General features: G+C 42.3%; 1 protein-coding gene across 4 annotated transcripts in view; it reads left to right on the plus strand.

The window, feature by feature from the left end:
- LOC141156745 (carboxyl-terminal PDZ ligand of neuronal nitric oxide synthase protein-like) overlaps positions 1-23,730 on the plus strand; it is a 110,506-nt gene that overhangs the window by 11,821 nt on the left and 74,955 nt on the right. For all 4 annotated transcript variants that reach the window (XM_073643082.1, XM_073643080.1, XM_073643081.1 and 1 more), the window contains exon 2: positions 7,186-7,257. In XM_073643082.1, coding sequence (XP_073499183.1) covers positions 7,186-7,257 — 72 coding nt within the window. The remainder of the gene's footprint in view (positions 1-7,185; positions 7,258-23,730) is intronic.

Below are 23,730 nucleotides of genomic sequence, written 5' to 3' on the forward strand. Positions count from 1 at the left end.
GTTGAGAACGGTAGGTTCCGGAAATCTGAAACCCGGTGCAAAATTTTCCAAAGTCACCCTATTTACCCCATGTGCCAAATCTTATGCAGGTTACTCCAGTCGTTTGCATTAACAACGGACAACCAATAGGAATTAATTTTTGTATACCTAAAGATTTAAGGTCTCTTTTATCAAAAAAATCTTTGGTTGCAATAGGCAACAATCAGAGCTCAGCTTTCATTTTGTAAACTGCTCTAGCAGCATGAAAGCTGTGTGATGATTGGTTGCTATGGGCAAGAAAGACAGTTCTTCTTTTAGACGGGTTTCATTAATCTCCTCCATGGTGTATTGCTATTGAAAAGTAAAACTGTAGGACAATAAGGATGGCTCCATGTCTTAGGTTGCTGCCATGGGGTCACTTATGTTTGGAGAACACATGGATGAAATTGCTGAGCATCTGTCAGTCTAAGCCCAGGATTGATGTAATTCTTCATAGATTTATGGTCCATTAAACAATATCCACTCCGTATTTACTATTCCATGAGGAATCTTACTCCATTATAGCGGTATATGCGTATATTCAGTATTCAGGACACGCAATGGTCCTATTTCAGTAAGGATATTTTAGGAATTGAAAGACTCTTTAAAAGCAAACCCCTCAAACTTAAAGGCATGTACTGTCTATAGGGTGGGCCGTATACACTTTACCAACAAAAGTATTGGGGTACATCTCTTAATCAGTGAATCAGTGAGTTCAGGATTATTATTTCGTCACTTTACCATTGTAACAAATCAATTTGTGAAATTTCTTCCCTCCTAAACATCCCACCATCAGCTGTCAATGATATTTTTGAGATGTGTAACCGTTTAGGAACCGCAGGAACTCAGCCACGAAGTGAGACCACGTAACATTACAGAACGGGGTCACCAAGAAATCACCAACACTCCTCTGACTACATAACTGCACAGTCCAAACCTCTTCTGGCATTAAGCGGAATCTGTCGGCAAGTTTTTGCTATGTAATCTGAGCGCAGCATGATGTAGGGGCAGAGAGCCTGATTCCAGCGATATGTCACTTACTGGGCTGCTTGGTGTAGTTTTGATAGAATCCCTGTTTTCTTTGCTATATATGTGGCAGTGCTCAGAATGCTGAGCTGTGTATAACCCCGCCCACACCCTTGATTGGCAGCTTCCTGTGTACACTGTCAACAAGCTGCCAATCAGTGGTAGGGGCGGGGTTACACATTGGCTGGACTAGCTTGCACATTAGACCTAGTCCTCTAGTGATAATCTCCTGCTGATAAAACACTGATTGTATTGAAACTACAGCACACAGCCTAATAAGTGGCACATCCTGGGAATCAGGCTCTCTGCCCCTATATTTTGCTGCTTTCAAATTTAAATAGCAAAAACCTGCAGACAGATTTCCTTTAACATCAGTACTAAAACTGTGCCACCGCAGGGAGCTTGGATTCCATTGCTGAACAGCTGCATAAAAGTCTTATATCACCAAGCACAATGCCAAGTGTCAGATGAGGAGAGTTTGTAAAGGACCACTACGGGTTTATTTTTTTTTTTATAATAATTGTCCTGTGTTGGCAATCAGTAAAACTTCAATTATACACTTTCTACACTCACATTACTGATTGTTACCAGGCGGGGACAATAAAAAAACAAGAATTACCTGAGTCCTCTCAATGCTTCACATACTAAGAAATTTTAGGAGAATTGTAGCTTTCAACTTTGTGGGAACATCTTGGGGAAGACCCTTATTTATTTTGCAGCATAAAGCGCTCTTCTAGCTGAATGGGCAAAAATTCTCACAGACCCCCCCCCCTACCCCCCTCCAAGATCTTGTCGAAAAACTTCCCTGTAGAGTAGGAGCAACTCTATGTTAATGCTTATGGATTTGGGATGGGATGATATAAAAACTCCTGTAGGTGTCCCAGTACTTTTGTTGACATAGTACATGTCTGTAGAGCAGGTGCAGACGAGCGTTTTTTTGGTCCAAGTGCGATGTGACAAAACATCAGATCGCTCCCGGACCAATGCTATTCTATGGGGCTGTGCACATATTTAATTTTTTTCCTCGGACACAGTCGGTCCGAGGAAAAAAATCTTTGCATGCTGAGTTTGCGCTGATATTCGAATCACACTCGGCCATGTAAGTCAGTGAGTGCGTGGAAATTATCGGGCTGCACTCGGATGACATGAGTGCAGTCTGATTTCCATGCACTGATAGAATGGAGAAGATAGAGACATTTTTTTCTCCATTTTCTCCTCCCCCTAAGAGTGTGTTCGGCCCAATTCTCGGATTAAAGAATCTATGGCCGTCTGCACCTGTCCTAAGGTAGAGGGAGGATACTGGTTCTTCTCTCCTTTTTAGCTTCTGTCCCATTCTACCAATTATCTGGGAGGTCTCAGTAAGAGGTGGTATCGTCTACTGTTTTCATATTGCACATATTTTTTGTCTTCCAGACTATTTTTGAAGATAAATCTCATAAGTTCATGTCTTTCTTAAGTGAAAGGCATCTTTCTCTTTATAACAGTAAAGGTGTTTGTGCTATTGAGATGTGATCGTGTGGATCTGCAGTGGTTGTTTTGTAGGGTTGACTCCATGAGTCACTGGAAGTCGCTGACATCCTGCCTGACGTGGGTCCATTGTGCGGGCTTTTTATGACTTTCACATAGTCCTTTACACATGAGCCTCTGAGGATCAGCATTGCCTGTTACTCAGATCAGTGGTAATCGGCATATCTTCTGGTTAGATAAAGAATGGGGATCCTCATTGTCATACTGTATAGTGTAAGTCCTATAAATATTCTCTTATCTTGTCGTATTAGACCGGACCTTGATCCCAATGGAACGTGTAGAGTCGTTGCCCGATGACAGAAAAAGAACTAGAACATTTTTTCACCCACTTCTCCCTGTCTGGTGGCAATGCCGCGAGCTTTTATGTGAAGGGTAATATTCATTAATCTGGTAAATAACATCTATTATGCACCGTCACCTGGCATCTCTCAGAAGGTGGTGTGACGTTTTTGGGTCTAAATACAGAAGTGAAATGCCAGATCAGCGTCGAGTCGCAGCACTGGGATTAATATTTTATATTTCCCAGCATTATGATTGATGGTAATAATGTGCAGTGTTTCAGGACAGCCAGCTAGCTTGTCAGCGCGCGGCTCCTCGGGGTATCTGTGTGCTCGGGAGGACGAGCTCTGGGAGTTGTAATTTCCAGGCTGTAGTCCTGAATGTTATTACCTGAAAAATCCCAAGAGATTTCCGATAATAACTTCCAATTAGGGAATTGGTATTTATGTGGTTCCCAAAGTAAAAGTTTCTCTTTTTAAAGTTGCGCCAAGATGATTCTACTATTTCATATAATTAATAGGAAGCAGGCGAAAAGTCACTTCTAGTGAAGTGTTGGGCGATCACACCACCACCCAAGAATCTTACTATTAACCTCTGCAGTGTTTTCTTGTACCTATAGCTGGTCGTAATGTGCTCATTTCTTCTACAGTCCCTATCACATAAAGCCTCTCAATAAAACCTAACTTTTTCTTTTTTTTTTTTTATATTTTGCTCTCAATGGTTACAGGTTTTTTTTAATCCTAGAAACCAATATAAACCTAATGGAACAGCCAGGAGCTGTCCTGTTGAAAGTGACCTTCAGATAACACTTTATTTTTTTCCTAAGACTATTATCCAGCTGATGAAACAAAGCCATATTTCCCAATTATGATGGTCTCCAAAACTTTTTTTTTTTGTTCTCATAACATGCCACTTTTTTACAGACCTGTCTGTGTCCTTTCCACGCCCTGTTTCCCGACTCTCAATGTGTGGTTGGACGTTGGGGCTTGCCCCTTATCACACGTATAGTCCCCCATACACATTAGAAAAAACTTGAGTGAGCCTGCCGATTTGGACGGGATCAGCCAATCAACTGATGTGTACAGGGGCTTTTGGAATCTGTCCCGATAGTTGATGTTGGGGAGATAAGTGTTGGGCTGTTTGAATCTAAATGTCTGACCCTTTTGTCCTACAGAAGATAAGCCGCCGCCATGGCTCTCTACCAGCGTCATCTCTGCTGTTCCCATTGAAAGCACATGAACACTCGACCCAGCCAATTGTTCATGTGTATGAGGGAGCCAAGAAGGTAGCTGTTGGCCAAATTCTCATTTGCATGTGTATATGCTTGAGAAACGTCCCAGAAGTGCCACTTTCCAGGAGGTTTCAGTAGACTTTTGAAGCCATCGGGAGATATCGCACGTTTTCCTCGGTCTCTGGACATCCCGTTTCCCAGAGCTTCCAGGACGTTTCTAGAAAATTGAGATGTAAGAGGTACTGCTATGAGGGTGACCTGTTGTTGCCAGGAGAACTTGCATTGCTCTCAATCTCCCATGGTCATAGTAAGACATTCCATTGCATGGATGGTCCTCATCCTCCACTGCCAGAGAAACCTTTTGAAGATGCAATCCATTCTCAAACCAAGGCACTCTCTCTTCTGCCTTAGATGGTTGAGAAATGGTTGCCTAAACTTGATAACCCATTTAATGTAATTTGGTTGCGTGTTTTGATGAGTCAAGGGTACCTAAAATGGTTGGAGTTATTTGTGAAGTCTTCTCGAGCATTCTTCATTCTTTCAGGGAAGACTTTTTTTTGGTTGCAGTAATAATATTGGCTTCTTGGTAAGCAATATCCGGCTTTGGCTAGTGCTGTCTCTATCCCTTGTTTAGCAAACAGCAGGGCCCGGGGCTGTGGTATTTTTTTATTAGGATATTGCTGGCTCTGAAGGAGTCTTTCTCTCATCTTATAGTAGCAGCAGGAGACTTATTTTCTAAATCCTTCATGGTCTGGTTCATAAGTGAATGATGGGTTTTTTCATCTGGATAAAATATTTTTAAAGCAATTACAGAGCTTGTGATCAAGGTGGGGTTTCGGTGTTCACACACATGGCTTTATAACCCTCTCCTGTTTCGCGTGACCTCCATTTAATTGTTTTTTTGTGTTATTTTTAATTTGATCTCTCAATCAGTCCATACATAATTTTGGACACCTTTTAAAGAGGACTAGTTAGGTTGGCTTCACATAGACAACATTCATGGTCTGAATACGATCAGTGATGTAAGGACCATATAGGGATATATGAGGCTATTGATTTCTGGTCACGAAGGCCACAGTCCGTTCTGTATCCATACTCTGACGATGAATGTCGGATATATGAAACCTCCGATGTGGGCAAACCAAGGAGCCAAGTAGGCTTTTGGAATATAAATTTGCCAATGAATAAGCTTCTTTTCTTTTCAGTTCTATGAAAGCTTTTTGCTTTGTCTCTCGAAGGATTTGTCCAGAATTATAAAAAGATGATGGTTATTTTTTTTTCAAGAAATCAAATCTGTATTGCACCTCAGATTCATCAACGTAACTTGGAGTAGACTACAATACCACTCAAAGCCTACAGAGATGCCTGAAAGTTTGTGAACTAAAACGACATCAGATTTTCGCACAAGTCCTACAAGTAGACAAAGAGAACCACATCAAACAAATGAGTTAAAAAATATTAGACTTTGTAATTGTTTTTGTTGTTGAGGAAAATGATCGAATATCACATTTGTAATTGGCAAAAGTATGTGAACCTTTTAGGGATTAGCAGATAATATGAAGGTGAAATTAATCTGGTGTTTTCAATCAATGGTGTGACAGCGGGAGTAGGAGCCTTGCTTTATATAATAATAATAATTTTTATTTATATAGCGCCAACATATTCCGCAGCACTTTAAAATATAAAGAGAAAAGTAAACCTTTTACGCTTTTGTTTTCATATTTCAGAGCGGTTATAATTACAAGCATATGGGTGGGAGTCTCGTATCTTGAGAACCCCACCAATCGCTCAAACCTCCCCCACCTTCTCCCCGTAGAGAGGTGCACAGCTCCTGGCTGAGGGCGCACACAGACTGGAGTATGGAAACTATCGAAGTCATAGACTTTGTAGCCGTGGCTTTCTCGTCAGCCCGTATCCCACTCTGTGGCTTTCTCGTCAGCCCGTATCCCACTCTGTGGCTTTCTCGTCAGCCCGTATCCCACTCTGTGGCTTTCTCGTCAGCCCGTATCCCACTCTGTGGCTTTCTCGTCAGCCCGTATCCCACTCTGTGGCTTTCTCGTCAGCCCGTATCCCACTCTGTGGCTTTCTCGTCAGCCCGTATCCCACTCTGTGGCTTTCTCGTCAGCCCGTATCCCACTCTGTGTTCCTCCTTAACCAGCAGCTGTGTGCTCCTGTCTACTAAACTGCGCAGCCCTCAAGGGAAGAGCGGTTCGGCTTGAGTGATCGGTGGAGGTCTCTGGACCAAGACTCATTGATCTATGATTCTATGATCTGCTTGTAATAATAAGGGCGGTGAAATGTGAAAAACCTTATAAAGGTTTATCTGCTGTATACAGGGATGTATCAAATTCTGACCTTCATAACATGTGTATGGAATTGTATCATGTAACAAAGGAAATTTCTGAGGGCCTCAGAAAAGTTACTGATGCTCATCAGGCTGGAAATGGTTACAAAACTATAAGGGCTCTTCCACATGTCAGTGTATCCTGTATGAGTGGTGACAGTTTCCACACGTACCGGAGACACTGACACACGTAGACCCATTCAAATGAATGGGTCTGCGCTAGTGTTGAGCAAGTGTGTTCTTTTAACCCTTTAAACAAGCACGCTCGGGTGCTCGCCGAGTAGTTTCGGCGTGCTCGGCATCTTTGAGCCACCGTGACTGCATGTGTCGCGGCTGTTAGACAGCTGTGACACATGCAGGGATTGCGAACAGGTAATCCCTCTGCCCTCGGCCTGTAGACTGGCATTGATATCCGTAATGTGACCACAGTAGACCTGCTATGGTCAGCCCCTGCAGTGCCCATTGTGTTGCTCATTCTCATCTGACATAATGCAGGTTGTTGATGGCTTTTCATACTAATGTAGCCGCATCCAGAGACACAATGCTCCACTATTGTTTGTCATCGTTCTTTTTTTTATGACCGTCTAATATTTCTTGTATTTCCACTGTTTGAGCCAAGTTCTCTGTACACATTACTGACTGCAGGAAACAGCAGGAACAAGTGTATATGTCCATCAGTCCAAAACTCACATCTTCCCTTTCCATGTTTTATTCTTCGCCCTGTACATATATAGACTAAATTGAAATCTTTATTTTCTAGTACATCGGGAGCTTGGATGTGCCACGTCCTAACAGCAGAGTGGAGATTGTGGCGGCCATGAGACGAATACGGGTATGTAGACTTTTGCTCAATGTATTAAACAATGGTTGGTCTTCTTTAAATGATTCGTCACATTTGGGCTGCTTTTCCTAAACATGGAGGAGTTCAGACCTCATTGTATGACTGCTTTTATGCAGGTTAGTCACTAGTATTTTTTTTAATTTTTTTTTTTTTTTTTGTGACTTTGGGGGTCCTGGACGACACCTCTGAGGATCTTGTTAACAGGACACCATACAGCTATTTCATCCTGCTGACTGTATTGTGCCTAGGTTATATCAGCTATACATTGCATATTATTGTGTGCATATTGAATATATATTGTAAGGATTTTACTCACTCAGGTGCGGTGTGAGGCAAACAGGAGGCATGTAACTTTAAATGTACAATTATTTGCTTCATAAACCGTTCAAAAGCAAAAATGCAAACAAACACCCTTTAGTGCAGGCAAAAACAAAGTAAACAGTCATTTTAGCAAAGTCTGGTTAGCCAGCGCTGTGGTCATACAGGCTGGCAGGCAATCCATTACACGGCTCAGTCTGGAGCCTACAACACACAGGAGGCCTTCTCCCTCCAAACACAGCCCATGTGCCAAACAAACAGCCTCCATTTTATAGGCTGTTAACCACACCCAGAGGTGATGTATGTGGGTAGCTGGACCCGCCCAACTCTCCAAGCTACCCATAACCCGGTCCAGTGCACCAAACAGCCTCTTAGTGCTTACGTGCACTAGAGCAGCACTCCGGGCTACATCAGAGGACAGCCATCTCTGTGACACATACCTCCCATCGACTATGCCATTATTAACCACCTTACACAATAAATAAATAAATATATATATATATATATATATATATATATATATATATATATATATATATATATATATATATATATATCTCACTCACACACACTATAGTTTAAACCTTCAGATATCCAGTCTACATACCTATATCGGTTGAATAAAGACTTGCGTCTAACAAGTTGAACCTCTGGCCACCAGGTATACATTCTTTTTTGCTAGGTTAATTATAACCCTCAATAATAGTAATAATTTTATATGGCGCTGACATTTTCCACAGCATTTTACAGTTAAGAGGAGACATGTACAGACAATAAAACATTACAAAGTAACACATAGTTACAGGAGTAGTGAGGGCCGTGCTGCTCACAATGTATAATGTAATAGGGGGGAGACAATAGGTAGAAAGTACTTGTAGTTTATGGTCCATCCATTATTATAATAAACTAGCTATTAAACCCGTTCTATGCCCGAGTGGCGAGCATTTTTATTGGTACATTTTTAATTTTATTAATGGAGCCCGAGTCAGCACGTGCGCGCATACTTCGCTATCCTGCGCCATTTTTTAAAGACAGTCTGAGAATTCGCATATACAGTGTCTTCAACAAAATGGTGCCATGGTGCGGTATGCACACATGCTGACTCCGGCACCTCACTGCTCTGGCGCCACCCATCCCAGCTTCAGACAAAAGGACACGTCCAGCATATATACAATGTACTGAGAATACAGGATGTGTACTCACGCTGAGCGCTGTATATATAACGTACTGAGAATGCAGGCGGGGTGTACTCCCGATAAGAGCTGTATATATAACCTACTGTGAATACTGGGGGGGGTGTACTCACGATGAGAGCTGTACATATAACGTCCTGAAAATACAGGGGGTGTACTCAAGCTGAGCATTGTATATATAACGTACTGAGAATGCAGGAAGGTGTACTCACTTAAGATGAGCGCTGTATATATAACGTACTGAGAATACAGGGGGGGTGTACTCACGCTGAGCGCTGTATATATAACGTACTGAAAATACAGGGGGTGTACTGAAGCTGAGCATTGTATATATAACGTACTGAGAATACAGGGGGGTGTACTCACGCTGAGCGCTGTATATATAACCTACTGAGAATGCAGGAAGGGTTACGCACTTGTGCTGAGCGCTGTATGTATAACATACTGAAAATGCAGGGGGTGTACTCACTTACGATGAGCGCTGTGTATGTATATAGTGTACTAATAATATGGGGGTGTACTCACTAATTTGTCTCTTTCTCTTGTCCTGGACATAATGTCGTTATTGCGCCACCCTGAGCGTGCTCAGTCTATAGAGGCTTCGAACAGAAGGACACATCCCTGGTAATATTATAGGTAGGGGTTATACTATAAAGCTGCATGATCCGGTCATCAGCCAGTATCTAAGTGCAGTTACCGTGTGCTCTTGGGTGCATGGAGGATGTGGAAACAGATGAATAGGAGGGAGCAGATTAAGATTAACATTGAGGCTGTGTGCCCACGATGCGTTTTTAATGCGTTTCCGCAGCATTTTTGCAGCTGCGCATGCGCAATAAAAACACTTGGTAGAAGGGCAGCAATGTTCCCCAATGATAATCCGTATGTGCTGTGTACATGCTGCGGATTATCATTGCGGAAAAAAACGCGCTCCTACTTGCTTCCCGGCACTTTACAGTGAATTGAAGGACCTGCGCTGACGTCAGAGTCATGTGACGGGTCACACGATGCTGACGTCAGCAGGTCTTTCAATTCACCGCTGCCGGCAGCCGGGACCGAGAGAAACAAGACAGCGCGGGCCATCGGAGGGTAAGTATACATTTATTTTTTTATTTTTACCACTCTCTCGGTCACACTATATAAATCCATGCTGTTTGCATGGATTTATATAGTGTGACCTAGTTGTCACAAGCACTTTCCAAGTGATGCTAATCGCTTGGAAAGTGCTTGTCAATCCACATGCGGAAATGTCAGTGAATAATGCTCCATTTCTGCATGTCCCTGGCAGGAAAACGCATGTACAATCCGCATGTACAATCCGCATGTGTTTTTTTCTGCGAGGGAGATGCAGAAACGCTCAGGAAAAAATCCTGAGCATTTCTGCATCGTGGGCACATAAGAAGGGAACAGGGGAGAGATTAGGTTAGTGAGTTGAGGTGATAGGCCTGTCTAAAGAGAGAACATGAGGGTGCCAAAGGCAAAAGGAAAACGATCAAATGGCCCATTATGGTGAAAAAGATGAAAAAAACTTTATTATAAATATTGCACAGGAAATGTGGGGAGGAGGGGAGCAAAAAGTACATGCATATGCATTAAAAAGTGATTAAAAGCCGATACATAACATGTACGATGCAGATAAGACACCTCTCTGGGATCGTATTAAGCCTCAGCTATAAACAGAATGAGAAAAGTGCTAACAAAAAGGAGGAGACATATTCACATAGTAAATAGCATACTGATATATCTATATATCAATGTCCCTCACATCATGCATGGCCACCATCGGCCGTCATTACCTTAGTAGGAAGACAAAACCTGCATAAGCATGTGTTTACCCCATGTGAGATGACTTTGTATTGTACTCTTTAGCGAATGGGTAACCAGTGTAATGACTGGCACAGGGTAGAGGCGTCGGTGAAGCGGCCTGATAGAAATATGACCCTGGCTGCTGCATTCAGGATAGATTGGAGAGGAGAAAGTTTGGTTAGAGGGAAACTTATCAGTAAAGAGTTGCAGTAGTCCAGACAAGAGTGAATAAGAGCGACAGTAAGAGTTTTAGCAATTTCACAGGTGAGAAAAGGTCGGATTCTGGAGATGTTTTTAAGATGCAGGTGACAAGAGCGAGTGAGCGATGGGATATATGCAATAAAGGAGAGTTCTGGGTCAAATATGACCCCAAGACAGTGAACGTGTTCCTTGGGAGCGCTGGTTCAACCACCCAATGTAATTGCAATATCGGGTATAGATGGGTTAGTCGAGGGAGGAAACGTGAAGTTCAGTTTCAAATACAGGGAGGACATGATGTTAGAGACAGCGGACAGACAATCTTTGGTATTTTGTATTAAGAAATACCATTTATGAAAAAGCACTCAGTCCTTTTTTAAAAGCCGTTATAGTATCTGCCACATCACTACCTCTTACAATAGGGCTTTCCACAATCTGACTGCTGTAACTGTAAAAAATCCTTTCCTTTTTAGGTGCTGGAATCGCCTTTTCTCCACACATAATGAATGTCCCCTTGTCCTTTTGCGAGGTTTTAGGAAGGAATAATTGTTGTGTCTGTTCTTTGTGTTGACCACACACGTATTTATACGTATATTTGAAATCAACTCTAAGACGTCTTCTTTTTTATCTAAGCTTATCTAACCAACATTCTTGGAGAGCTTTTCCATCCCATGTAATAATCTAGTTGAATTGACTGTAGCTTTCCATTATCATTTTTAGGATGTGGTGTCAAAAAACTGGATCCCATATTCCAAACCTGACCGTGTCAGTGATTTATAGAGGGGTAAATTTACATTGGGATGATGAGATTTTATATATTTATTTTTATTGATCAATCTTGTTTGCTTTTGCAGCTGCTGCTTGACATTGAGTGCTGCTGCTTGCTCTACTTGTAACCTGTCTAGCAGGTTATTGTATGCGGCCTGTTTTGGCCAGGTTTCCCTATTTACATACATGTACATGTATGAGTTTTTTTCCACTAAAATGTGAATTGCGTCAGGCCTTGTAACATTTCACAAAATGGACAGGATCCCATCAGAAAGAAGGAAATTAGAGTTATGAGTTGGCAAAAAAGATCTAAAGGCATGTCTGCTCTGGATTATGTCAGCCTGTTAATCCAGAGCACACATCTGATCTCTGTGTGTCCCGCTGTGTCTCTGCTGTTTTCAGTGGGGAGAAGAGAGTAAGCAGCTGCCAGACAGCCCGGGCTGGGGTTTATCACCAGGGAGAACAAAGGAATGGGCGTTTCAATCTAAACATGATATGGTTGGATGGTCCCTACAAAATTGGTGGGTTCAGCCAAACTTTAAAGGCCATGGACACCTGTGATTTTCACATATGTTCGAGCAATCTACTTAAAGGACTTGTCCACTTCTTCTCAATTACTATGTTCTACCATGTAAAATTAAAATAGCCTGTAACCACCTCCGGCGCCTGGGCTCGTGATCCATTATGTCACGTGAGCCCTGCAGCCAATCAATGGTCGCTATTGGGCCACTTCACTCTCACTTCATTCAGACTAAACTGATATATCTGGGGGAAGTAAGAGCTGCTGATTGGTTGTGACTTCCTACGGATGTCAGTTTCTCCTGAAGGAAGCGAGAGGGAAACTAGCTAATAGTGGTCACTGATTGGCTGCAGGGCTCACATGACATAATAATGATACCAGAGGTGGGTACAGGCTTTTTTATTTTACATGGGAGAATATAGTAATGGACAAACCCTTTAACTAAAGGTAACCACTTAAAGTATATTTATATTGCACACTTATCAGAAACAAGAGATTTTAGGAACCCCCATTTCCCGATAATTGTGCAGCGTAAACAGACTGCTGATCACCCAACAAAATACTCTAAATGCTCGTCCATCAGGTGAAATGATCTCTTGGCTTGGTTAAAAGATCAACGTCGACACATCGTCCTGTGTAAACAGAAAAATGGCAGCCTATGCACAGTGAACAATTTATTGCTGATGGCTCTGTAGACATGTAGGCAGGTGATTTAGATAGTGTTCTATCACTGACTGACAAACTTGCTTCAGATCGACGGTTGTTTAATGCAGCTGGTCGGTTAGCATAAACCATGCCTAATTTTCAGGTTGCAATCTTCATTCCTTTACAGCCTGATCCATGTGTCAGATTTTCCTCCCAGTAATACAGGCTGGATGTGAGCTCTGTGTGGATCCAGGGTGCTGCTGTCTTTGCTCGCTTTCATGTATCAGCACAGCTCCAATCCTGCATTTATTTCATCTCCTTGTGTTTTCCTTCTTGTCTATAGCCAGTATTCTATGCGCTCCATAAGTTTTTCTCCCCTGTGCGCTGCAGATCTGCGTAAAGCTCCTTCCCCTCCCTCGTGCTACTTCTAAAGCCATTGTCACAGATCCGACATTCACGCTTTGAGTCCAAGTGCAGTGTCCGGACTTTCCGCTGGTGTCCTGACCCGATCGCAGCATTCTCATAGACCTACGTGAGGGTGTCGAGTCCAGGTCAGGACACTACTGACAGTGCGGATATTGTGCTCCCACTCCGGACATGTGGAACGTATCCGTATCAGTTTTGCAAAAGCACTGAGTTAAAGGACTTTATAGACATCTGCAGCAGCAAGAGAGTAGAAAATTAAGTTTTAAAGCGTAACTATCATTTTAATTTTTCTTGTGTAAATCAATAATACACATGGAAATAAGAACCTTAAGAAATATATTGTATCAGAGAAATCTGCTTCTTCCTCCGCCAGGACTGATCATTCATTTTCAAAGTTCTCAATTCATGGATGAAATCTGTATTCGCTCTGACTACTTAATAGACATCCTGTCATTAAAAGAGAAAGAAACGCAGTCATTGGGACGGCTCCGGAGCGGTGAGCTGTGATCAGCCCTTTGTGAGATTGCTGTAATCACTCCCCCTACACTTTGACTGACAGCTTCTTCTGACTTTTCACTGCCCCGATGTCTGGAAATGTGTGGCTGCAGAAGAATATACCTTCATTTTTTCCATATAGCCTCAGTTACTATTTTAAACATGTCTGGCAGTCTGATTGTATGTACCCCTAGGTTACCGCTGCAGGAAAATACAGGGTCATTGAGACCAGTGATTGACTGCAGTGGTCACGTGCGCTATAATAGCGACATCACCGCTGAAGTCTGTCACAAAGACTGGGAGTAGCAAGAGACTGTATAAATATTAGGTATAATGATCATTATTAGTGTTGAGCGAGTATGTTCTGTCCGAGTATGCTCGGGCCGAGCTCCGAGTATTTACAGCTGTTCGGTGATAAGGTTAAATCGTTCCCGTGTGCATGATTTGCAACTGTTTTGACAGCTTTATTACATGTGAGGAATGTGTAACAGTCGCAAATCATGCACACGGGAGCAATTTAACCTTATCACCGAGCAGCTGTAAATACTCGGAGCTCTGCCTGAACATACTAGGCGAAAGGGTTAATAGAACATACTCGCTCAACACTAATCATTATCCTTTAAAGGGGTTGTCTGGGCATAGGTATTTGATGACCTATATCAAATCAGCTTGGGTCAGGCAGTGGCCAAATGTTAACACTTTGAACGGGTGGGTGTGACCTTATTTATTTTTTAATCTAACTTAAAAAATCATTGTTCTCGGCAGCACATTGTCCTGTGTATACAAGTTGTGTGCCGCCGGGAACCTGACGCTCTGTGCCGCCAGGAACCTGACGCTCTGTGCCGCCGGGAACAGTTGTATTTGCAATCGTTCTGTACTTATGGAAGTACGGTCAGTCTAAACAGGCCTTTAAACAATTAGCGATTAGGTAACTGCCGCAGTGACTACATGCAAAATGAAAAAATTCCAGGAAACTGAACTGCTGGCGGCCGCTTTTTGACCCGTGTGTCGTTCTGCCTAACACTGTGTAGAATGGGGGCATCTGTGCCGCAGTACAGGAATATCTTGTTGGCACTGTGTACACTGCGCATTGTGCGGGGTTGTGCCTCTTTTCCCCTTTTTCACACATCAGAAACTATACAGCGACTTTATTCGTACACTGTATGTACTAGGAAAGCATCCTCAGTATTGTACAGGCAGAGCAATTAAAAAAGGAAATGTTTTACAAGGTGCCGCGCAGTGAAGTTTGCATTTTAATGAAGATTTTCTCTGGGGGTGGAGGGTGAGTACAAGTACAGAAATAAGATATACTATGCCCTTGGCCGTCACAGAATTTGCAGGCATCTTATCCCGTCTCTGGGGTTTTGGGTTTGTTTCTTTATATATTTTTATCCTTTTTTTCTTCACTAATCTGAGGAGCTGTTTGTACGGCCTTGTAGCCTGAAATCTCCTAGATGTTCTACATTTTAAAGCAGACAATAATAGAGGATGAATGAAATGGAAATGTGCATGGAGCACAGAGATTACAGAGCGCACTGGCGGCTAATCCTCCATCATTCTGTAATGGAGCTTTGCCTGTGCCGGGGAGGGGTGAGCAGGCGCTCTGCTCCTCATCTGCATGCAGATCATCGCACGCCCATGGATATACATGTTGCCAATGGTAATGAGATAAAAGTAAACCTTTTTTTCCCCCATATTCTTATATATAGCTTGGCCTTATAGTCTCTTGTATTTAATGCAGTCATGGCTTTCTATTCTTCTTTTTTCAACACATTTTTGTTAAAAAATTCTTTCCACAGTGGGGTTTCAATAAAAATTGTGACCCATTTAGCTTCCACAGCCTTTGTGTGTCACCATATATAGCAGGCTGCAGAATGATGTACCATCAGTAATGCCCCATACACATCAGTCAGGGAAGTTCTTGTCGGATTTTGGACTGACAATCTATTTGTTTCTCTGGAGTAAAGCCTCCGCCAGACATTTCTGGCGGCAGCTTTCTCATGGGGCACATAGGAGCGCTTGGCTGAATGAGCACTCCTGTGTATGGGAAGGACAACGAAACGATCCGCCAATGCGTCTTCTGGGCAATAACCATCAAGTGTATCATAAAGCGGGCTTAAAGCATAACCTTCATTTTAATTTTGACTTCATAAATCAATAGTAGATATGAAAATAAGCAACTTTTTAATATATCTTATCAGAGGAATCTGCTTCTTTCTCTGCCAAAATTGATCAGTCATTGTCAAAATTCTCAATTCTGAGAGAAAATCTGTATGCAGTGAAGACACTTTCCCATTACTGAGATAGGAGATGGCAGCTGCTACAGATTAGATTCTATGTAGACAGAAGGAGGGAGGAGCAAGAGGAAGAGCTCCTCCCCCTTCTATCTTCATAGAATCTTATCTGTAGCAACTGCCATCTCCAATCGGTGGTGGGGGCGGGGTTACACAGATTAGCCTGACTATGCTGCACGTGAGACCTAGTCCTGCAGTAATAATCTGCTGATTAAAACACTGATTATAATTAAACTAAAACTCACAACCTAATAAGTGACACATCCCTGGAATCAGGCTTTCTGCCCCTACATCATGCTGCTCTAAGATTAAATTGCAAAACCCTGATAATAGATTCTCTTTTAAAACCAAAAATAATTTTGGGTGACCGATGGCACACGATCGTTGTCTAAAAGATGGCCATGTTTGATTTTCAACAATCTTATCATTAAAACAATATTCCCAGAAAGATCGATCGTTAGTTCTTCATCAAGTGTCATTGAACATGGAGTACCGGGTTGAACAGCAGTAAGGGCCAAGATGTACCAAAATGTTTATTGCTGTGGTATTGTGACGATCACACACTAGTCAATCTATTGATCAGTGGTTGTTCAACCATCAAACTGCTTTTATGTAATTTGTATGGCCTGAGTATTACACCAGAAGGTATCCAAATTCTTTAATACCTGTGGACAGTACATTTACTTGTACATATAACGCTTGAGTTTTTGGCCCATATGGGTAGGCGTTCTTTCCTTTGCACCAGAGATGGCAAACTCAAACATGCAGAGGGACAAAATCAAAAACTGGGACAAAGTCACGGGTCAACCAGTATACAGTATAATGGGCCCCGCATAGTCCTCCATACAGAATAATGGGCCCCGCATAGTCCTCCATACAGAATAATGGGCCCCGCATAGTCCTCCATACAGAGTAATGGGCCCCGCATAGTCCTCCATACAGAGTAATGGGCCCCGCATAGTCCTCCATACAGAGTAATGGGCCTCCCATAGTCCTCCATACAGAGTAATGGGCCCCGCATAGTCCTCCATACAGAGTAATGGGCCCCGCATAGTCCTCCATACAGAGTAATGGGCCCCGCATAGTCCTCCATACAGAGTAATGGGCCCCGCATAGTCCTCCATACAGAGTAATGGGCCCCGCATAGTCCTCCATACAGAGTAATGGGCCCCGCATAGTCCTCCATACAGAGTAATGGGCCCCGCATAGTCCTCCATACAGAGTAATGGGCCCCGCATAGTCCTCCATACAGAGTAATGGGCCCCGCATAGGGGTGGAGGTTCTGGTGTCGTGGGCCAAATATAACCAACCTGCGGGCCAGATTTGGCCCACGGGCCAGAGTTTGACATGTATGCTTTGCACCCTTGTCACTGTATAAGTAGTTCTTCATCCCAGCAGGATGGTGTAAATGTCGGGTCATTGTGTTTTCTGTATGATGTTGCTGTCCTCTAGGTGTGGCTCTCGCTTTTTAAGCCAGTTGTATATACTTGAGGCTTTCTGGAGGATGTTCACAAATGCTGTATTTGTATTGGCATTTTCCCTACATATATATATCTAGTAACTCCTTTGCTGTATTTGGTGTGATAATGAAATAATAAGTTAACTTTCATATTGATTGATCAATCTTCCCTTAATGGGCATGATACATTTACATTGAGGATATAATATATATAAATAAGGCAATTTACTGCATCTTAGATGTGCTTTACATGCACCCTGTGTTAAATCTACATTTATACGATAAATTCTAGCAAGAGATTGAGGTTGCGATGTGTCAGTGGTGTTCCCCTTAAGAATGCTTGAGAAGGGCTAAAGCCCCCGAAACATTGCAAGTGTGATCTGTTGCCTCCGCCGTCCTCTCTGTTAAAGGGAATCTGTCACCCCCCTGGGCGATATCAGACCTCTACTATGGGCATACAGGGTATAGAAAAGTAAATCTATATTTACCTGTATGGCCCATAGCAGAGGTCTGATTGCTGAGAAAAGCACTTTAATCAATTATTTTTTTCCACAGGCTTGGCGTCAGGGAGACGCCAAGCAATCCCCGCTTATGTGCTTATTTTTCCCCTAAATCCTCGCCTCTCTGCTTAATTAGCATATCCCGCCCTCCCCTGCACGTTACTGGGCCCTGTGATGTGCAATGTGCTCCCTGACTTCCGGGCATGCTCAAAGCGCCACTCACATAGAGCTCACATAGAGCGCGCTTTGCTTCATCCCGGCTCCATCTGCCTGTACTCTGCGCCGCAGGTTTCTATTGCGCAGGCGCCTGCGAAATAGAAACCTACGGTGCAGAGCACAGGTAGACTGGGCCGGGATGAAGCAAAGCGCACTCTGTGAGCTCTATGTGAGTGGCGCTTTGCGCATGCCCCGAAGTCAGGGAGCACATTGCACATCACAGGGCCCAGTAACGTGCAGGGGAGGGCGGGATATGCTAATTAAGCAGAGAGGCAGGGATTTAGGGGAATAATAAGCACATAGGCGGGGATTGCTTGGCGTCCCCCGGACGCCAAGCCTGTGGAAAAAAGAATTGATTAAAGTGCTTTTCTCTGCAATCAGATCTCTGCTATGGGCCATACAGGTAAGTATAGATTTACTTTTCTATCGCCTGTATTGCCATAGTAGAGGTCTGATATCGCCCAGGGGGGTGACAGATTCCCTTTAAGCCCTGCACAGCTACCCTTGGAAAAAGGACCTACTTATCTACAGGGATCGGAGATGGATGCAATATAAGTATATATGCTTCACAATTTTTATGTACAAGTTTGTCTTTTATTCTGATATATTATGAAAATGGTGCCATGTCCTTGCGTTTTCTCTATTGTTTGGAACCAGGTACATAAGATTTGAGAGAATCTTGGCAAGTATGGTGGAGCCAGTGACTGTGAACCAAACTCTCATCACTAACTTTGATGATAGAGATTCATTCAGAGTGCCCATACACCAGATAGCTTATGGACAAATGACTGTATCTCCTTGCTCCCCTCTTCCCCATACACCTGCATTCTCGACTAATCTAGAGAGGAAAATGGTCTGCAGCAATTGAGAATAAAGGATCAGGCATATGTAAAAAAAAAAAAAACTACAAGAAGCAAAATGAACATTAAACCCTGCTGTAAAAAATTAAAAGCAAAAGTGCATTTAAATAAAATAGGGTTCTTAGTAACACTGTTTTTGATCAAAAATAGTATGAAAGCTATCCCACCACAACAAGGTGAACTAGTTTGGGATAGTCCTACTCTGTCTAATATTAAAAACCTTACCATGTGTCAAAGTTGACTTCTGTGTGAATAAGGTCAGACAAAGGACCGGGTCCTGAACTGTGGACACCAGCCAAGGGAAGCTTTTTAAATGTATTATCCAGCTCTAGGAAGGGAGGCCACACCTGGTGGCACAGAATGCAAAAAAAAATACAAAGAAAAAGCACAAAATTTGAGCTTGGTTTAAGTTGGTATACATGCAGCACATAAATGCATGTTTCACAATGGGCATGAATCAGAAAAACCTACAAGAAGCAAAATGAACATAAACCCTGCAGTAAACAAATAAAAAGCAAAAGTGCATTTAAGTAAAATAGAGTTCTTAGTAACACCATTTTTGATCAAAAACATTATGAAAGCTATCCCACCACGACAAGGTGAACCTTTTCGGGATATTGAAAAAAGAACATGCCCAATCATTCTTTCCCTTGGCATCTTTCTTCAGGAAAAGTTTGGACAATCCCATTAACATTAAAAGGTTTGCTGGTTTAATCAACACCCATCTGATATTTTTGGCCACTTTTAGGAACTATTCAGTTGATAAGTTTATTTCAATTTATTTTTCCAGACATCGGTCTTGGCTGTAAAAGTAACTGGAAATAAAATAAATGGATGTTTCTGTCAAACTTTTAAAACTCCGTAGGCTGTCAAGAAATAACAGACTTTGAGCTCTTTTCTTGCCTGGCCTTTGGCTGTCTGTTTGCTGCGTGAGGTCTCTCTGATTCTTCTAATTATCTCTTTCTTAATGTGTTGGCATTTCCTAGATGTTGGCGAGGCATTGTATCTGGAAACTGAAAATGTGGGGACTGTTGTAGGAAGAGGGCAGAAAATGGAGGTTAGAAGTTGAGGTGGGAGGTTAAAGACTTGTACCAGTCTTCAGAATTGCAAAGGAATCTGCGGAATTTTTTAATGTGGGAGGGCAAGGCATGGAATTCACTGACCAGGGTCCGTTAAGGGGGAGCAGGTCACTGGGAGAGGAACTAGAGGAGGAATTGTACTAGCGCTGGGTAGATAAAACTCCTCCGGATAATGTATTTGCTTGTTAGAGAAGTCTTGTGTTACAGGGTTGGCAGAGGGCTACTTGCCAGGAGAACAGAAAATGATGCTGATTGATCCAGTATCAGAATCCAGGGAATGAATGAATGAATGTCCTTGGCAGTTTATAAAGGTCATTTGATTTTTTTTTTCTTCAAGCCCTACAAATCAGACACTCATTTTGTTAATGTAAGATCTAAAGCCACTGAACCTCTGTGTGAATAATTAGAGTGTAAAGATTCTGCTACAGGCGATGTTTCCTCCGAGCCTCTATAGCTACTGAGCAGGACAGATCGGGACATAGAGAGGCAAAGGGAGCAATTACCGTAGAGTGCCGAACATGTAGCCATAATTAGCGAGAGTAGTTTAAAGGGTTAATGGTAACATTCATAAGATCTGGGTCTGAGAAGGGGATAAAGGGAACCTTCATCTCCTAAAATTTTTGCAGATATAGCGGTCTAGCAGACTTGCTGGAGCAGTGACTACAGGGAGGAAGTGAAGTTATATTCTCCTTACAGCCGATTGCTTTCAGTCATTGGGCCGGTGCAGGGAGCTGTTACTTGCAGCAGCCATGATCACTCCCCCTGCTCATTGACTGACAGCCTGCTCTGCACACACACACTGTCAGTCAAGGTGCAGGGGAGTGACTACTGAGCACTCGCTGTGTAGTGAGCAGTGTGTTTTGCAGCCCCTGCACCTCCCCAATGACTGGTAGCAAGCGGCTGTGGGAAGAATAGAACATACTTTTCTCCCTTTAGCCGCTCTTCCAGTAAACCAGACAGCACGATTTATCCGACCTGCTGAGTTGCTTCTTGAACTGTGTGCAAGTGACCAGTGTACCCAGAAGAATTTATTCTGTTTGAAGGCAAAGTGCGGCCAAATACTGATTTAGATTTCTCTTTTGTTCGTTCACTTTGCATTTTGTTAATTGATAAAAATAAACTTCTACTTCTGAAAGCATTCTCACTTTGCTGTAGTTTTTCACAGCTGCCTAAACCTTTTGCACAGTACTGCATATTCATGCGTAATTTTCGCTCTATTAGACACCCTTCCTCCAGGGCTGCCTATCAGTACATGTGTACTGTGCCTGTAATAAAACCCAGCCTTGGTTGTTCTGCTGTTTGCTGAATAATGAGCAACATTGGGTTTCTACCAAATTTGTTTTGAATTTTAGGGTAAAAGCATTTTTTTTGTCATCTACACCACAAAGCCTAGGTTTTAGCTATGTTCCTCTAATGCTTTGGATGAGTCTTTTTACCCCTAGTCATCCTCCCATACAGACCAGTTTTATGGAAATTTTTTCCACACCTGTCTAAAACTTTTGCACAGTATTGTATGTACATATAGCTTGGCCTTAACTACTGAAAAGCGTAGTCTGCCATGCAGGTCAATACGACAGTATACTATAAATGTATACTTTTGATGTATGTATTTTTATTAATGAAGATAAATGGCAGGCATAAACCGATTAGCAATTCATCGGTCTAATTTATTGGAGATCCTCTTTATATCAAAAGACCTCTGACCCGCCAAGACATAGACTCCTCAAGACGGGGTGGACACTGACCGCTTGGAGCCCCCTCCTTTTATAGTGACCAAGCTACAGAGATATGTGTAGAATCTCCTGTCATTATGTATATTGCCACCCCTTATTACACAGTGCCCTCTCTTGTTATGTTCAGCACCGTCCCTTACATATCTGATTGGTCGTGGTTTCATACTACAGATGGACAATGACCCAAAACATACAGCCAAAGCAACCCAGGAGTTTATTAAAGCAAAGAAGTGGAATATTCTTGAATGGCCAAGTCAGTCACCTGATCTCAACCCAATTGAGCATGCTTTTCACTTGTTAAAGACTAAACTTCAGACAGAAAGGCCCACAAACAAACAGCAACTGAAAACCACCGCAGTGAAGGCCTGGCAGAGCATCAAAAAGGAGGAAACACAGCGTCTGGTGATGTCCATGAGTTCAAGACTTCAGGCAGTCATTGCCAACAAAGGGTTTTCAACCAAGTACTAGAAATGAACATTTTATTTTCAATTATTTAATCTGTCCAATTACTTTTGGTCCCTTTAAAAACAGAGTGGCACATGTTAAGGAGCTGAAACTCCTAAACCCTTCATCCAATTTTAATGTGGATACCCTCAAATGAAAGCTGAAAGTCTGAACTTCAACTGCATCTGAATTGTTTTGTTTAAAATTCATTGTGGTAATGTCTAGAACGAAAATTAGAAAAATGTTCTCTGTCCAAATATATATGGACCTAACTGTATATAACTAGAATGTACACTATATACTATGGGATGGTGCTATATATAATAAGAAAGTACATTATTACACTATATACTAAGGGACAGCGTTATACACAATCAAACTACATGAAGCGTCGGTGTGCTGCCTGATATTTATTTTTCTTGGACAGCGCACAAACCCACTATGTCCTCAAAATCGGATCAGAAATACTGTAGACATGCTCAGAGTCTCGCAGAGCTCATTCTTGGATCCATGATTTTCACAGATATATGAACAGACCTATGAAACTGAGTCTGTGTGCCGTCCAATACAAAAATCTATCAATATACGGACCTTTCACATGAATGTAAGAAAGTGAACTAAGGGAGGGATGTTTTACAAATAACAGAATTACTCCAATCACACAGTATAAAGAATAAATAATTACAGTTATATGAAAAAGTTTGGGCACCCCTATTAATCTTAAGCTTAATGTTTTATAAAAATTGGTGTTTTTGCAACAGCTATTTCAGGTTGATATATGTAATAACTGTTGGACACAGTAATGTTTCTGCCTTGAAATGAGGTTTATTGTACTAACAGAAAATGTGCAATCTGCATTCAAACAAAATTTGACAGGTGCATAAGTATGGGCACCCTTATCATTTTCTTGTTTAAAATACTCCTACCTACTTTTTACTGACTTACTAAAGCACTTTTTTTTGGTTTTGTAACCTCATTGAGCTTTGAACTTCACAGCCAGGTGTATGCAATCATGAAAAAAGCTGCTTAAAGTGGCCACTTGCAAGTTGTTCTCCTGTTTGAATCTCCTCTGAAGAGTGGCATCATGGGCTCCTCAAAACAACTGTCAAATGATCTGAAAGCAAAGATTATTCAACATAGTTGTTCAAGGGAAGGATACAAAAAGCTGTCTCAGAGATTTAACCTGTCAGTTTCCACTGTGAGGAACATAGTAAGGAAATGGAAGAACACAGGGACAGTTCTTGTTAAGGCCAGAAGTGGCAGGCCAAGAAAAACATCAGAAAGGCTGAGAAGAAGAATGGTGAGATCAGTCAAGGACTATCCTCAGACCACCTCCAGAGAGCTTCAGCATCAACTTGCTGCAGATGGTGTCACTGTGCATCGGTCAACTATACAACGCACTTTGCACAAGGAGAAGCTGTATGGGAGAGTGATGCGAAAGAAGCCGTTTCTGCAAGCACGCCACAAATCGAGTCGGCTGAGGTATGCAAAAGCACATTTGGAGAAGCGAATT

Source organism: Phyllobates terribilis, unplaced genomic scaffold (assembly GCF_046119375.1).
Source record: "Phyllobates terribilis strain yellow unplaced genomic scaffold, ASM4611937v1 Scaffold_8__6_contigs__length_399053987, whole genome shotgun sequence".
NCBI lineage: Eukaryota > Metazoa > Chordata > Amphibia > Anura > Dendrobatidae > Phyllobates > Phyllobates terribilis.